We start from the raw sequence: 15,288 nt of genomic DNA, 5'->3' as shown, positions 1-15,288 counted from the left end.
GGCAGTGGGTTCTTGCACAAGTTACCCTGTCTGAATCTTAATTTGGTACAGGAGCCATTATTATTCTTGTGGCATACCCTCCAATTGTCCTGATTGGTCAGGAATGGCCCTGGTTTATCCTCTGCCATACCAGTTTGTCTCTCCCTGCCACTTCATCCCTGGTACGTCACCCAGTTTCCTGTCACCTGACAGCTTTGACTCTACAGAATTGAAGCCTGCTGGTTTCCCCTCCTGCCCCTCTGTCATCAGGACTCTCCAAATGTTGAATCGTCATGTCTGCCACCTGAACTCAGGTTACCTTGTCACTTTTGTCCCAGTTCCAGGCCATAGCCACATCTCTAACATTTTCTGCTCACTGTACTATGACATTAAGATCAGTTTTCATCCATTCAAACCCATGTCCAACTTGTGCCTGGATCGGGCAAAAATTGACCTGTGCTAATCTCCTTAGAATTAGGGATAGGTGTGGGGTTTTTTCCATTTGATTTGGGGGAAGTTTACAAATTCTCTGTGTTTGGGATGGGAAGAATTTAGAGAACTTATGAGAGAAACCATAATTGGCTTATTCATCCACCAGATCCTAGCTTTCCAGTGTTTGACTCTTAAAAGTCTGGGCTTGAACCTATGTATGTATAATCAATAATGTTTTCTCTCACAGAGAAGGCTAAATATCTCACAAAACTATATGGCAGTTAAAGCAGTGTCAAACAGCATTAATTCTGCAGTGTAGATTCAACCTGTGATGATGAATGCAGACTTCAGCCTTCCCCTCCACAAAGACACTGTTAATCTTCTCTGTCAGAAAACATGGTGTGTCTTTGGAGCTATACAGTTGACCCCAGACCCACATCCATTCTGGCCACAGGAGCAAAGACAGCTGTTACTGGCCTCCGAGTACACAGAGGTCATCATGGAGGGGTCTATAAAGAGAAGGATTCCTGCCGCTCCCCTCAGGAGGAGATGTTTGGTGGTAGTAGATGATTCTCTACTGAAGGGGACCTGGGCACAGTGTGCAGATCTGACAGTATGATGGTACAAGTATCCAGGATTTGTTAGAGAGGCTACCAAAATTCAACAACCCTACTGACTTTCAGCCCTTCCTTCTTATCTGTGTGGTAACCATGGATATTTCCAGCCAGAACCTTCAGCATATTGAGACTATGAGGTTCTGAGTGGGAAGCTGAAGGACTTAATTGTTACCTCCTCACTCTTCCTGTTGAAAATCACAACCCAGGAAGAGAGGACAGAATATTAGAAGTGAACAATCGTCAGTGTATATGGCGTTATTGGGAAAGTCACCTTGATGGGCCATAGTTTGCTTTTCCATCTCTTGTTTTACAAGAAATAAGTTGAGAAGAACGCATTTTCTTGGAGTCTCACAGACCTGACTGGAGGGTTTAAAAAGAATTCATTAGGGAGGGAGATAGTATGTCAAAGGACAGGGGAACACCAAGTAGCATCAATGAACAATAGCATCAATGGCGCATAGGAAATTAGGGCAGTCATGAGAGACAAACATCAACAGAGAGAAAAAAGTAACTAGGAAGCAAACCCATGGCTTCAGATATCTCTGAAACAATTTACAGAATGTGGGAAACAAACAAGGTTAGTTTTTTAAAGCCTATCCTGAAGGCACCAGATCCTGTCTGATCTTGGAAATTAAGCAGGTCTAGGCCTAATTAGTTCTTCGAAGGGAAACTGTCAAGGAATACCAGATGCTATCAGCTATATTTAGAAGAAGGCAATGGCACACTGTATATGAGCATTCTTTGGCTAAAAAAAAAAAAAAAAACTAGGAAATTAATGTCCTGTAAGTCAATAAGTCAAAGGGATGCAGTGGCTCAAGTGGTTAAGACGCTGACTCTATTGATTGCAAAATTGGCAGGTTGGCAGTTCGAAGCCCGGGTGCTACATGATGGGGTGAGCTCCTGTCACTAGTCCCTGCTACTGTCAACCTAGCAGTTCGAAAGCAAGCAAATGCAAGTAGATAAACAGGTATCACTTCTTAGTGGGAAGATAACAGTGTTCGGTGCAGTCATGCTAGCCACATGACCACCAGAGCAGTCCTCAGACAACACTGGCTCTTTGGCTTAGAAATGGAGATAAGCACTGCCCCCTACAGTCAGTTACAACTAGACATTCATGTCAAGGGACTACCCTCACATTTAAGTCAATAAGTAACTTGAAGGCACAAACATATGGACACAGAGGCAAGTATAAATTAATAGGATTTTCTAAAACCTGTTGAGATGAGACTCATATAATTAATAATTAAGGGATATAATCTATTCAAAAGAGCTAGATGAAACAAGAAGGGAAGAGGAACAGATTATATGTAAAAATGTATTTACCTCAAAATGCTCATGTGAGGAAATCAATGACTTGAAACATGAAAGACAACTTGGGAGGACTTTTTCAGAATTTAAAGGAGAAGGAAACAACAGTGACATCAGTGTGGTGCTCTGCTATAGTTCTGCTAGCAGTACTGAAAATCTTTATGGTGCCGTCCTATATAAAGTTACCACATATTCAGACAAGAGAGATATAGACTTAATAGGAACTACATAGAGATATTGAATTAATAGGAGCCTCAAAGAAATAAGTTACAGAGATAATGGAAGACACCTGGCTTGACAACAGTATGTGTGAAAAGCATCTAGATCATAAACTAAACATAAATCTGTCTTTATTTCCATTATTCAGTTCTACAAGTTTCACACAAAATTCTAGCTTCATCTTTCAACCTATATGCACACTACACAAATATAGCACTATAGTCCACTTTAATTGCTATGACAACATCCTAGGGTTTGCAGTGTAAGGAGGTATGTTTAGACTTCTCAGTCAACTTTCTAGTTCCTCACCCAACTACAAACCACAAGGCTCCATAGGCTGTGGTCACAACAATTAAAGTGGAAGATACAGCCATAATAGTGGGATGTAATTGGGCCACCAGAACCAGAAAACAGGTATTCACTTGAAGTGGAACATTTGTTTTCAGCAGCTGTCAGTCAGCTCTCCTTGGCCCGTTACAGACGGGCCTTTTAGTACGGAGTCAGTCCGTACTAGGGTTAGGAAGCTGCGGTACTTCCGCACCCCCCTAACCCTAGTACGGACTGAGTCCGTACAAAATGGCGGCGCTCCATCTACATGGGGGCCGCCATGACGTCACGACTGCGCCGCCTCTATACGGGGTGGCACGGAAGTGACTTGGTCGCTCCGCGCGAGGGCGCTTAGTGCGCCCTTTGCGTGGAGCAGGAAGGAGCTCCGTTTCGGAGCTCCTTCCTGGTTTGCGTCGCTGCTTTGCGTCACTGGGCGCAGCCTTCAGATGGCTGCGCCCAGCAACGCAAGGGAGAAAGGGGCCAAGCAGCCCCTTTCTCCTCCTCCCCGCCGCCTAGGGGTGTCCTTGGGGCTTGAAGCCCCAAGGACACCCCTTTCCAGGCTGCGGGGAAGTGGCCTTTTGCCGCTTCCCCGTGGCCTGAAAAGTGGCGGATTCGGGCCTCAGAGGCTGCTGTTCTGGCCACTGAGGCTCCGATACCCCGGGGAAAGGGGTGGGTACAGGCCGCCACTTTTCAGTGGTCTGTAACGCACCAAAGTTAACTTTTTTAAATCCCTGCACTTGGCAGGTGCCTGAAACTCAAAGACAATGGCGCGTTACAGACCGCCCCTTTGAGGCGGCCTGTACCCGCCCCTTTCCCCGAGGTATCGGGGTCTCAGCGGCTAGAACGGCAGCCGCTGAGGCCCCGATCCGCCACTTTCCAGGCTGCGGGGAAGCGGCAAAAGGCCGCTTCCCCACAGCCTGGAAAGGGGTGTCCTTGGGGCTTCAAGCCCCAAGGACACCCCGCGGTGGTGGGGAGGAGGAGAAAGGGGCCGCTTGGCCCTTTTCTCCTTTGCGCCGCTGGGCGGAGCCGTGTGAAGACTGCGCCCAGCAGCGCAAACCAGGAAGGAGCTCCAAAACGGAGCTCCTTCCTGCTCTGTGCAAAGGGCGCACTAAGCGCCCTGGCACGGAGCGACGACGTCACGTCCGCGCTGCCCCGTATAGAGGCGGCGCGGTCGTGACGTCGTCGTGGCGGCCCCCATGGGGCACCGCAATTTTGTACGGACTCAATCCGTACTAGGGTTAGGGGGTGCGGAGCCACTGCACCTTCCTAACCCTAATACGGATTGACTCTGTACTAAAAGGCCCGTCTGTAACGGGCCATAGTTCACAACTGTACAGATGAAAAATGCCTACCTTATACATCTAGTTCTGTGTGAATTGTGCAACATATTGTGACTTTGAGGGAGTGAAATGTTTTCTTTGACAAGATAAAAGTTAAAGCAATATCTATCTAGAATATTTGGACTTGACAAAGGATAATCTGGTGATCTGCCTCCTCAGAAGTAATTTTCAGATGATTGGGGCTTGATAGAGGATCACACTGGATGTGATCTTCAGAAGAGATGAGTAAGAAGAGGGTAGAAGGCATACCTTCCCTGCCAGAATGATATCATCTAGTTCTGTCTTTGAAATATGATACTGGAAGAAAGTTCTACACATGCCATGGACTGATAAATGAGTGGCTCTTACAGCAAATCAAGTCTGAATTCTCCTAGAAATCAACGGCAGGTTACAGACCGCCTCTTTGGGGCAGGCTGCACCCGCCCCTTTCCCCGGTGTATTGGGGCCTCAGCGTCCAGAGCAGCAGCCGCTGAGGCCCCGATCCACCGCTTTTCAGGCTGCAGAGAAGCGGGAAAAGGCCGCTTCCCCGCAGCCTGAAAAGGGGTGTCCCTGGGGCTTCAAGCTCCAAGGACACCCCGCGGCGGTGGGGAGGAGGAGAAAGGGGCCGCTTGGCCCCTTTCTCCTTTGGTCCACTGAGCGCAGCTGTGTGAAGGCTGCATCCAGCGGACCAAACCAGGAAGGAGCTCTGAAACGGAGCTCCTTCCTGTTCCGCGGAAAGGGCGCATTATGCGCCCTGGCGCAGAGCGAGACCTCACGTCCGTGCTGCCCCATATAGAGGCGGCGCGCTCGTGACATCCTCATGGCAGCGGCCGTGTGGAACGGCCGCTGCCATTTTGTGCACGCAGAGCACGCATTAGCGTTAGGGGGTGCGGAAGCACCACCCCTTTCTAACCCTAGTACGCACTCCGCGCGTATTTTCATGCCCATCTGTAACGGGCCAACATGACTAAACTAAAACTATTATAGTTTGGACATGAAAAGAGAGGATTCATTAGAAAAGATAATAATGCTTGGTAAAGTGGAAGGCAATAGGAAAAAAGGAAACTGCATTATAGTGGAATAGACTCAATCAAGGAAGCCATAGCCCTGAGCTTGTAGGACTTGATATCAAAGAAACCTGGAGGTCTCTCATTTATAAGCTTGTTATTTATATGGTTACAAGCCAAAGTCAATTTGATGGCAATTAACAACAATTCTGTTTCAATCCCTCATTCTCTCTCAGTGTATGAGAGAGGGGAGGAAAAGCTGGCAGACATAGGCCCAGTACAGACAGGCAGTTTGCAGCATCCTCACCGCAAACTAGGGCTAGATGAGGCTGGGCATTTAGATGCCCGGCAGCCCTAGTCCACGAGGATGCTGCCATCATGACTTGCTGCCCTCCACATGGGTGGCGCCATGATGGCATGAGCATCACGCAGCACCCAAATAGCGCTAGCAGGAAATGACATGATTGGGACATGCACCAATGGCACCCCTTCCAGGAAGCTGCTTTAGGCAGCTTCTTTTTGCTCCCAGGAAGGAGTGCATCATTGCCGTGCCATTTGGTGGCTGCAGTAATGATGCGGGGCTAAAAAGGACAGCATGGAGCTAGCTGCCTGTCTATCGAGCCCCATAGTTTTTTGTGGGTTTTGGGGCTATGTGGCTATGTTCTAGAAGAGTTTGTTTCTGATGTTTCACCAGCATCTGTGGCTGGCATCTTCAGAGAATGCTGGCATGGAAGTGAGTGTGGTGTGTGTGTATATATATATATATATATATATATACACAAACACACACACACCATGTGACTCTAGGTTGGGAGGAGAGATTTCCATATTAATCTGTGTATTGTTCTGTTGTTGAGTGGCAAGGCCTCAAGGTGGGAGGATATGCAAAGAGGATTAGTGTCTGTTTAATTAGTGATCATTGTCTGCTGGGAAAACCCCTGACCCTGGGTAGTTTTCATTTGCATTTGCTGGGTTTTGATTTTAGTGTTTTTCAGGACTGGTAGCCAAACTTTGCTAAATTTAAGGGTTTTTTCTTTCCTGTTGAAGTTGTCTTGGTGATTGTGGATTTCAATGGCTTCTCTGTACATTCTGTTCTGATAGTTGTTGGCATGGTCCAGAATTTTAGTGTTTTCAAACAGCATTTTATGTCCAGGATGGTTTATAACATGTTCTGCTACTGCTGATTTTTCTGGCTGACCCAGCCTGCAGCATTTCTCATGTTCCTTGATTCATGTTTGAACACTGCATTTGGTGGTCCCTATGTAGACTTGTCCACAGCTGCATGGTATGTGGTAAACTCTTGCAGCTGTGAGAGGGTTTCTACTGTCCTTTGCTGAGTGCAGCATTTGCTGGATTTTCTTGGTTGGTTTATAAACCATTTGGAGGTTATGTTTCCTCCCCAGTTTCCCTATTCTGTATATGACTCCTTTGATATATGCTAAAATTACCTTCCCATTGGGTGGTTGTTTGTCTTCACTCCTCTTTTTCTGGGTCTGGCAGCCCTTCTGATGTCTGAGTTGGAATAACCATTAGCCTAGAGCCCAGTCTAGGTGCTTCAATTCATCTTCCAGGAAGTGAGGTTCACAGATTCTTTTTGCCCAGTCCACCAATGTTTTTATTGTGCTTCTTTTTTGTCTTGGGTGATGGTTAGAGTTCTTGTGCAAGTATCTCAGTATTGTGTGGCCCAAACATTGATTTGGTTTGCAGATGACCAGGACATCCAACAATGGCGATGTTCCTTCGTCTTCTTTTTCCTTCTCGAATTGGATATTAAGGTGGAAGTTGTTCAGAAACACAGTCAGATCTTCTTTTCCATGGCTACAAATAGTGAAAGCCTCATCCACATATCAGAACCATGTTGTGGGCTTTTCCAGGGCTTGCTTTTCAAAATGTTCCATGTAAAGGTTTGCTATCACAGGGCCCTGAGGGCTTCCCATGGCTACCCCATCTCTCTGTTCGTAGAATCCATTGTCCCACTGGAAATAGCTTGTGGTGAGGCAATGTTCGAACAGGGCTGTGATGTCTTCTGGAAAGATTTGTTGAGTGCCATGGTGTCCATTATGGAGACTTTGGTGAACAAGGAGACCACATCAAAGCTGATTAGTATGTCTCCTGGTTTAAGTTTGAGGTTGTTGATTTTTCCTGTGAAGTGAGCTGAGTCCTTGATGTAGTGAGGGGTTTGGCCTATATGGGTTTGTAATTGTGTGGCCAGAAACTTGGCCAAGTCATATGTGGGGGATCCAAGTTTCTGGCCAGACAATTACAAACGCATATAGGACAAATCTCCCATTACATCAAGGACTCAGCTCACTTCATAGGAAAAATCAACAACCTCAAACTTAAACTGCAATATTACTGTAATATTGTAATATTATTACCAAAGCAGTATTAGCAGAAATTCTTTATGACAGTTATGAATATGTAACAGAGTTACACATTTAGGGACAGTTAAAGTCTTCCAATCTCCCATTTACTGGGCATCAGTTGCTTCAGTCATCAAGGATCTGTTCCCCTACTGATTGAGGAGCAGCTGAGGTTCCCACCATCCCTTCTCATGATCAGGAATTACAATGGGAATCATTCTTCTGCCTGTCAACCCAGAAATCACTCATTAGAGAGGATGGGACTGTCCATCAGTTGCCACCTGAGTGACAGGGGAATAGGTCCTCATTGATTGCAGCAGCTGCTTCCTGTTAAGCAGAGATTGGGGTGGTTGAGCTGCAATTCATTTTGTGGCACCATATGGTGTGTATGCATACCTAAAGTCCATACAGGATTTTGGTCATCATCGTCGCCGTCATTGTTGTTGTTAATTAATGCTGCAATATTACAAAGTAGCTTTCTTTCAAAGGTACTCAGGTAAGCAATACCCCAAGAGTGTATAACATCTTGAGGCAGAGGGGAGAACATGACAATTCAAATACTCATGCTTTTTTCCACAGTATATTAGATTCACTTCTCACTGTACTAATAAACTTCAGTTTTATTTTCTGCTTTTAAAAATAAACCCCAACCCCTCTATTTCTTTTGAAACCTTCTCTCTTTCTTTTCAGACCAATCCAATACTGAAACACAATCACTTCATCTCAGGTCACCCCTTTTCATTCCCCTGCCAGAAGGTTTCAACAATCCCTTTTGTCACAAACTGTTGTTGGCTCAGATCCAGTAACTGCAGTGCTCCCTGAGCTAACTGTTTCTCTGACTCAGTAAAGAAAGTAAAGATCTTTGTTCTCAATTAGACTGACAGAAGTATTTATCCCTCCCCCTTTTCAGGTCATGTTGTGCTTTACAAACAACAACACATGAAAATATGATCTTAAATGACTTCTTTAATTCACACTAATGGGAGTTTTTTATGACAGCTCCATAGCTTTTGTTGCAGAAACTGGCAAAATGTGTAGAAGTTATTTGGCAGACCAGGGGCCAGGACAGGACAGAATGAAACTCTTAGCCTCAGCTTGCCAACAAGCTATTGCTTCAGTAATATGGGAAACTGTAGAAGACAGGCCTGCCCTTTTGATTCATTTTTAACTGAAATAAGACAAATAAATGGAAGGCTAACTACAGACAGTTGCCCTTCAGAAATGTGCCCTTGGAGGCATTCTTGTTGCCCTCCTTGTGCCAGACAAGATGCTTTGTTGTTGTGTGACTTCAAGTCATTCCTGACTTATGGCAACACTGAGGCTTTTATTTTCATTACTGAAATTGTTTTAAAATTTTATGTTGTTCACCACTGTTTACAATATTGAAAACAGCCAATGGGAGTGAAGCTAGAAAAGGTGGAGGTTGTTCCCAGGAGTGGAAATAAATGGAGAGGTGAAGCCATGTGTTAGAGGAGTGTGTCATTTTACCTTGAGAGGTTAGCAGTCGAGGAGGCTAGATAAGACTTCTATGAAGTGCAGTTAGAATGGGTTTAGTACCCACGTTAGGGACAAGAATGGTCCCGATTTAAAATGTATTTGATGCTATCCTGCAGGATAGGTACATATATCACTAAGAAGCAATCTGGAGGACAGATGAAGTAAACATTGGGAAACTGAGGAAGTTCAGTTAGTGGCTGTGATCACAGAGATCAGGGTTAAGAGATACTGAAGCTAGATAAAGGTTCTGTGGGAACTAAAAGTATAAGGAAACATTTAAAAAATCAAATAAAAGAAACTGTTAAACCTTGTAACTACTGAATACACCATATCAATCTTGAATACCATCCACTAAGAAAGATACTGTAATTAACCCAGCTTGTAAATAAAATTCTGTTGTTTGTTTCAACAAGTAGTTGTATGAAGTGGTTTTTTTTAAAAAAAAAAAAACCCATTCAAAATGCTATCAAGAGATAAAATACTTTTATTATTTGAGACACATGAAAAAGTGGGTGCGTAATTATCAATTAACAATTGGTGCCAAGCTCTGGGGATTTTAAAACTGTGGGGGATGGCATCTGAAGAGAGTTCTAGTGTAGGTGACATTAGGGAGAGATCCAAGTTTGAGTGTCACCATCACATAATTGGTGGCAGCAGTGGGATAAAAGACCCATTGTGCTGCCATCAGAGAAAAGTAGTTGGGTGGCTGAGTCTCATTGTAACAAATTGGTGGCAGTGGTGGCACACAATGGAAAGAGGGAAAGGCTTTAAGAAATTTCGGGAAGTGCCATGTTATCACCATCACAACCACCTTGATGATATTAACTAAAAGACATTTATAAACTTTCAAATCCCCCCAGCACACACACACACACCAGATACTTGAATCTAGTGGATATTCTGCTGTTGAGTTGTATTCTTCAAACCTGATAATAAACTGCTACATTCTCCAAGTGGAATTGAATTGGTACTCAAGGTCCATATGTGATACCCTCAGGCCATCTTAAAAACAAGTATTGTAGGACCCATAAAATCTGACTACACTTTGTTATTATATGCCTTCAAGTCATTTGTGACTTGTGGTGACACTAAAGAGGACCTATTATGGGGTTTTCTTGGCAGAATTTGTACAGAGGGGGCTTGCTTTTACCTTCCTCTGAGACTGAAAAAGTATGACTTACTGATGGTCACCCAGTGGGTTTCCATGGGCAAATATGGATTTGAACCTTGGTCTTCCAGAGTCCTAGTGCAACACTCAAACCACTACAAACCAGGAGAGAAAAAAATCCCTAGCCTATGCCTTCAATAACTGCTTGCTCTGCAAATATCAGCAACTATAACATTTCACAACACAAATCTCTTCTGAGGCACAAATCAATGCAAGAACTAGTTTTGAAGATACTACATTTTCATTAATTTGATTCCATCATGTCTGAAATAATATACAGTAATAGTTTTTACTGATATGTTTCATCTCTGATGGTTCATTAAAAAATGCAAAATGCAAATCCATTACTCAGTGCTTCAGAGCAGTAGTTTTCAGCTTTTAGGCCTCCAGATGTTTTGGAATTCATCTCCCAGAAGCCCCAAAGCATGACCAATGCTAAATATTCCAAAAGTGGAAGTTCAAAGCTAAGCCATGCTATTTATCTATTTATTTACTTACTTACTTACTTACTTACTAATACATACATACATACATAATACATACACACATACTTCAATTAAAGACTGAAATTAATGGGACAGATCTAGCCTGATATTTAAAGAACGTAATGATGATGTGAGATACATTAAGCATAGGGAAGATGTTCCACAATCATTCCATAGATGTTCCAGAATAGGTCCAGCAAACATTTATTTATTGGTTGTATTTCAACCCAACTGTTCCTCCAGCAAGGTAAAGGTAAGTTATATGGCTCTCTTCCTTTGCACTATGTGCTCTCAACAACTCTGAGAGGAAGGTCAGGATGGGTTAAAATGACAGGCAAATATAAACCAGTTAAACCTAGATTTCCTAAGGCCCAGTCTAACATTTGAACCACTAAATCATAATGGCTCTCAAAGTAGCTCTAGTCTAATCTCTGAAGATACTGAATCTTGGGGTGATCTCCACTGAAGACCTCAGCAAACAGACAGGGCCACAGTGGAGCCAGCAGTCAAGTCAAAGCAGTCACAAAGCTCCAGTTAGGAGTATCTCTTACCAGGTCCTGTAAAAAGAAAACAATCATTTAATTAATACCACTTTTCAGCACAAGTGTATAATTTTCTATTTGCTTTGTGAACAAGATGTTCTTACAAGTAGACCTGAGAAAAGAATAAGGAAGAGAACCAGAAGAGGAAGAGAAAGAAGAGAAGAGAGAAGAAGAAAATGAAGAAGAAGAAAGTATGTAAAGTAAAAAGTGAGAAAAGCTCCTTTGAACAGGTGAAGCTTGTATTTGCCTACTCTATCCATATAGTCTCCCATATGTAGTTGGGCTTGAGGATTAGAGCTTGCAAGGCAGATGGTATGTATCACCCCCTCCATAAATGCTGGAACTCTTAGTACTATTTCCTAAAGGTGGAAATCTTAGTTTATTTCATACATGTTTTGGGGTACAAAAATTACACAGGTTGTTTCTCTACAAGGTGAGATTAAATGTTGCATTCATGAATGATTTTTCATATTTCAGTAATCTTTTGCACAAATTTCATTTGCAGAAAAAAGGTTCCATGCATAACATAAAACAAAATGTTGCACAAAAAATGTTGGCTTGGCACAAAACAACTACTGAAAATTAAAACAAAGACTGTAGAGTGCTTTTTCTCAAGGATGAAAAATCTCACAGCAGAAGACATTTCGATATATTTATATATTTAATTATTTAGACATCTTGAGAAGACAAATTGGTGTAGATATTCTTTACATTCTCAATATTACCTGCTACTGAGTATATAGGAGATGCATGGCAGAGGCAGGTTCTCTTTTCCTTGCAATATTGTGGCACTTTGTATTCCATCTATGGAAAATCTCCCCACTATTAACTACCAAAGATTTTTTTAAACAACAACAACAACTGTCACCTACTGACTCACTGGCAATATTAGGCCCAGAATCTCTCCTCCTTAGAGGTTTGAAAAGTTCATTTTAGGATTATAGTTTCCAGAATCCCCATTTTACCTCTGTGCCACACCAGCTGTTGTTCTAACATCTTGAGATAGGAGAGCTCTAGATTTTCTTCAGTGGTCGTCAGTTGGGCTGGATAACTGTAGAAGCAATAATACAAAAAACCCAGAACTTTTCCATGGTTTACTAAACTGTACCATTTTTCAAACAATCCTTATTACTTTCCTAAACATGTTGATTATATGGAGGGCTAGGTGTAAAGGCCCCATCTTTCTTCTCCCTGGCTCACCTCTTGACCCATGCTGCCTTTCCTGGTTTCACCTTTATTCTTGAAATAAGACCCATGAATGAGAGCTGATGTTGCACAGTGGTCAAAGTATTAGCCTAGAAAAATAGAAACCCAATAAATTGATGTTGTTTGCCTTCAAGTCCCTTCCAACTTATGGCAGCCTTAAGGTGAACCTATCTTGGGATTTTCTGAAACTGAGAGTGTCTCATTTGCCCAAGGTCAACCAGTGGGTTTCCAAAGAGACCTAGGGATTCAGACCCTTGTCTTGTTGTAGTCTAGTGCTCAAATCACTATACCATGCTGGCCCCTTTGAAATAAATACTATAATTTAAATAGACATATAGCACATCTCACCACAGAAGGGAAGAAATTGAGCAGGTAGTCTTTGTGCCCACTGAGACTGATATCCTCATGCTAACTGTGGATGCTCTCTCCATTTATGTTTTTTTTTTCAATTGGACAAGTGCTAGACAGCCCTTCAAATAATAAATTACTGCATTTTATCATTCCTTTGTTCATTGATTCATTTGTTTGTTCATTCATTTGTTCATTTATATTCCAGTCTCCCTTACTAAGTTCCCAGGATGATTAACTGCCTATCTAAAACACAATATGCAAACACTATTAAGATCAAAATTGCAAATATTCAATATTTATAAGCATTAGCAAAAGGAATATCAACATATAAGCAAACAGAGTCAGGCCTTCTTCAAATAGAGGACAATCCTAGAGCTTGGAAATTAACTTTGAGGAAGAAAGAATATATTGGGATGCTGAAGCCATCAGTCATACGATGCTCTCTGAGGCCCTGTCTGCATGGGGCAGAATACTCCAGAGGAAGCCCAGAGTTCCCTGACCCCAGAACTGCCTCAACCTCCCCCCATTACCTGCGTTTATCCATTACAACACTGGGCAGCTGTTGCACATGTGTGCTGCCCAATGCCAGCATGGCAACTCACTTGCTTCTGAAGTCAGAACAAGGTGCCCAGTCTCAATCACATGGCTGAGCACCTTGTTCTGACCTCAGCGTGAGCAATTCTCAGTAGTAGTGGCAATGGGTGGCACAGTGGGACACATTTTTAAAAACTAGCCAGCACTGGAACAGAAGGCTCCAGATCTTACGGGAAGATCCAGAGCAAATAGTAAGTTTTTTACATTCATTATAAGGGGGCACACTCTCGGTTCTGGTGCTGAACAGGCCTGACACTGATCTAGTCATTGTTCCTTAAAGTAACTTTCCTGGCTTAAAAGGCTCTCCTTTATAAAGTAGATCCTATGGGCATCCTGCTCACAAATACCCAACTCTTGTTGTTTGTCCTAGTTAGAGTAGATTCACTGAATCAATGGTAAGTTAACATTTATGTAAATCCCATTAATTCAGTGGGTCTCCTGAAGCTGGGGCCAGCAACTGGATGCTGTGAATGTAAAGACAGATGACACCACTGTAATCTCGTTATGTTGCTTCAAACCCTGTGGCAGTTCCCACCTTGGACAATATTTTCTCTCCCTTGGAACCCATCTTGCTGGTTAGAAAATGAAGAACAGGGGAAATGACCTGTTGAAGTTGCTAAGCAAATATAAAGTGAAAACTTAGTATAAAAAAATGATACCAAGAGACAGATTTTTTTTAAAAAAAAATGCAGCAGACAGAACACTGGATTTATTTCAGGCTTGAAAGTAATACATTTAGGTTTAATTCAAGTCTGATTATCTTCTGTCTGATTACAAATGCTTGGGCTATCCCAGACTGCTGTCTGTATGAAAATGTACCAGAAATTTCCAAGAATGACTGTACTGCCAAGTGACACATTAGGTCTGCTGGCTGATGGCAAAGCTCATAATTCGTAAGAGAAATGTGGTTCACCTCCTGTGATCTCTGCTGAGATGGTAGTTGGCGCTGGTTACTGGAAATGGAATTGTGTGTGAAACACTTATTGAAAATGCATGTATAACTGCTTCCAGCAGGTGGTGATACATGGCATTTCTTTCTCAGTGTTCAGGAAAGATACCAATCAAAAACAGTTTTCCAATGCAGTATAATTCATTGCAACATAATGTTTGGTGTGGATACAATAACACTGGGGGAATATGAAAGTGTGGTGACAGTGATGACTGGCTTGTCCTTTCAGAAAATTCTTGTTTTAGAGTTTAGTATTTTACTGTATGTTCAATCCAATGTAGCCATTCCATTCTCAGAAAGGACTTTCGATAGAGCAAAATCTCTTGCTATGGGGAGGGCAGATCTGAAGCCCTCATGTTCCCAGAAATCTGCCCTAGTTGAAAAGGACTCTTCCAAACAGAAAGGTTGTTGCTGTTATTTGCTATCAGATTTGCCCAGTGGATGAGAAACGTCTATGGTCCTTTCCATTTATGGAAGGGAAACATTAGTTACAATCACTTGTTTTTATATTAAGCATTATGGTAAAGTTTTGAGGCTAGTGGAATTAGTAGCAGTTCTGATCAGATGCCTTGGGTGAATAAACCCAATGAGGGCGGGATAAGCTGAAGATCAGTCTGTAGAACATGGGCAGAAATCACACAAACATTCAGGTGTGATTGAACAGACTTTCCCCACCATCATTTGTTGTCCTTCAGCTGGCAGGCTAAGACCTTCCTGTTCAGACAGATGTTTAAAACAGAAAGTTTTTAAAGAATGTCCTGGGGGTGTTGTATTACTTTAAAAGGTGTGGTTTTTAAGTACTTTTATCTTTTTAAATTTTATTCTGTTTTTAAACAAATAATCTGTTTTAATATTATAATAGTTTAATTCCATTTTAATTGTCACTTCTGTAAAAAAAAATTTTAAAAAAATGTACTGTGTTTTT

The 15,288-nt window shown here is 42.5% G+C and overlaps 1 protein-coding gene across 1 annotated transcript in view; it reads right to left on the bottom strand.

The window, feature by feature from the left end:
- TMC1 (transmembrane channel like 1) overlaps window positions 1–13,412 on the bottom strand; it is a 104,837-nt gene extending 91,425 nt beyond the window's left edge. Inside the window, exons 1-3 of the mRNA XM_089479921.1 lie at window positions 13,351–13,412; window positions 12,229–12,314; window positions 11,273–11,278 (exon numbers count right to left, since the gene is read on the bottom strand). Coding sequence (XP_089336047.1) covers window positions 11,273–11,278; window positions 12,229–12,314; window positions 13,351–13,412 — 154 coding nt within the window. The remainder of the gene's footprint in view (window positions 1–11,272; window positions 11,279–12,228; window positions 12,315–13,350) is intronic.
- Window positions 13,413–15,288: the final 1,876 nt, after the last annotated feature.

This window comes from Sceloporus occidentalis, unplaced genomic scaffold, assembly GCF_023333645.1.
Source record: "Sceloporus occidentalis isolate IW3139 unplaced genomic scaffold, rSceOcc1.0.p SCAF_1, whole genome shotgun sequence".
NCBI classification, from domain to species: Eukaryota; Metazoa; Chordata; class Lepidosauria; order Squamata; family Phrynosomatidae; genus Sceloporus; species Sceloporus occidentalis.
The sequence above is the reverse complement of the archived record's forward strand: the minus strand, read 5'-3'. Positions and strand labels throughout refer to the sequence as shown.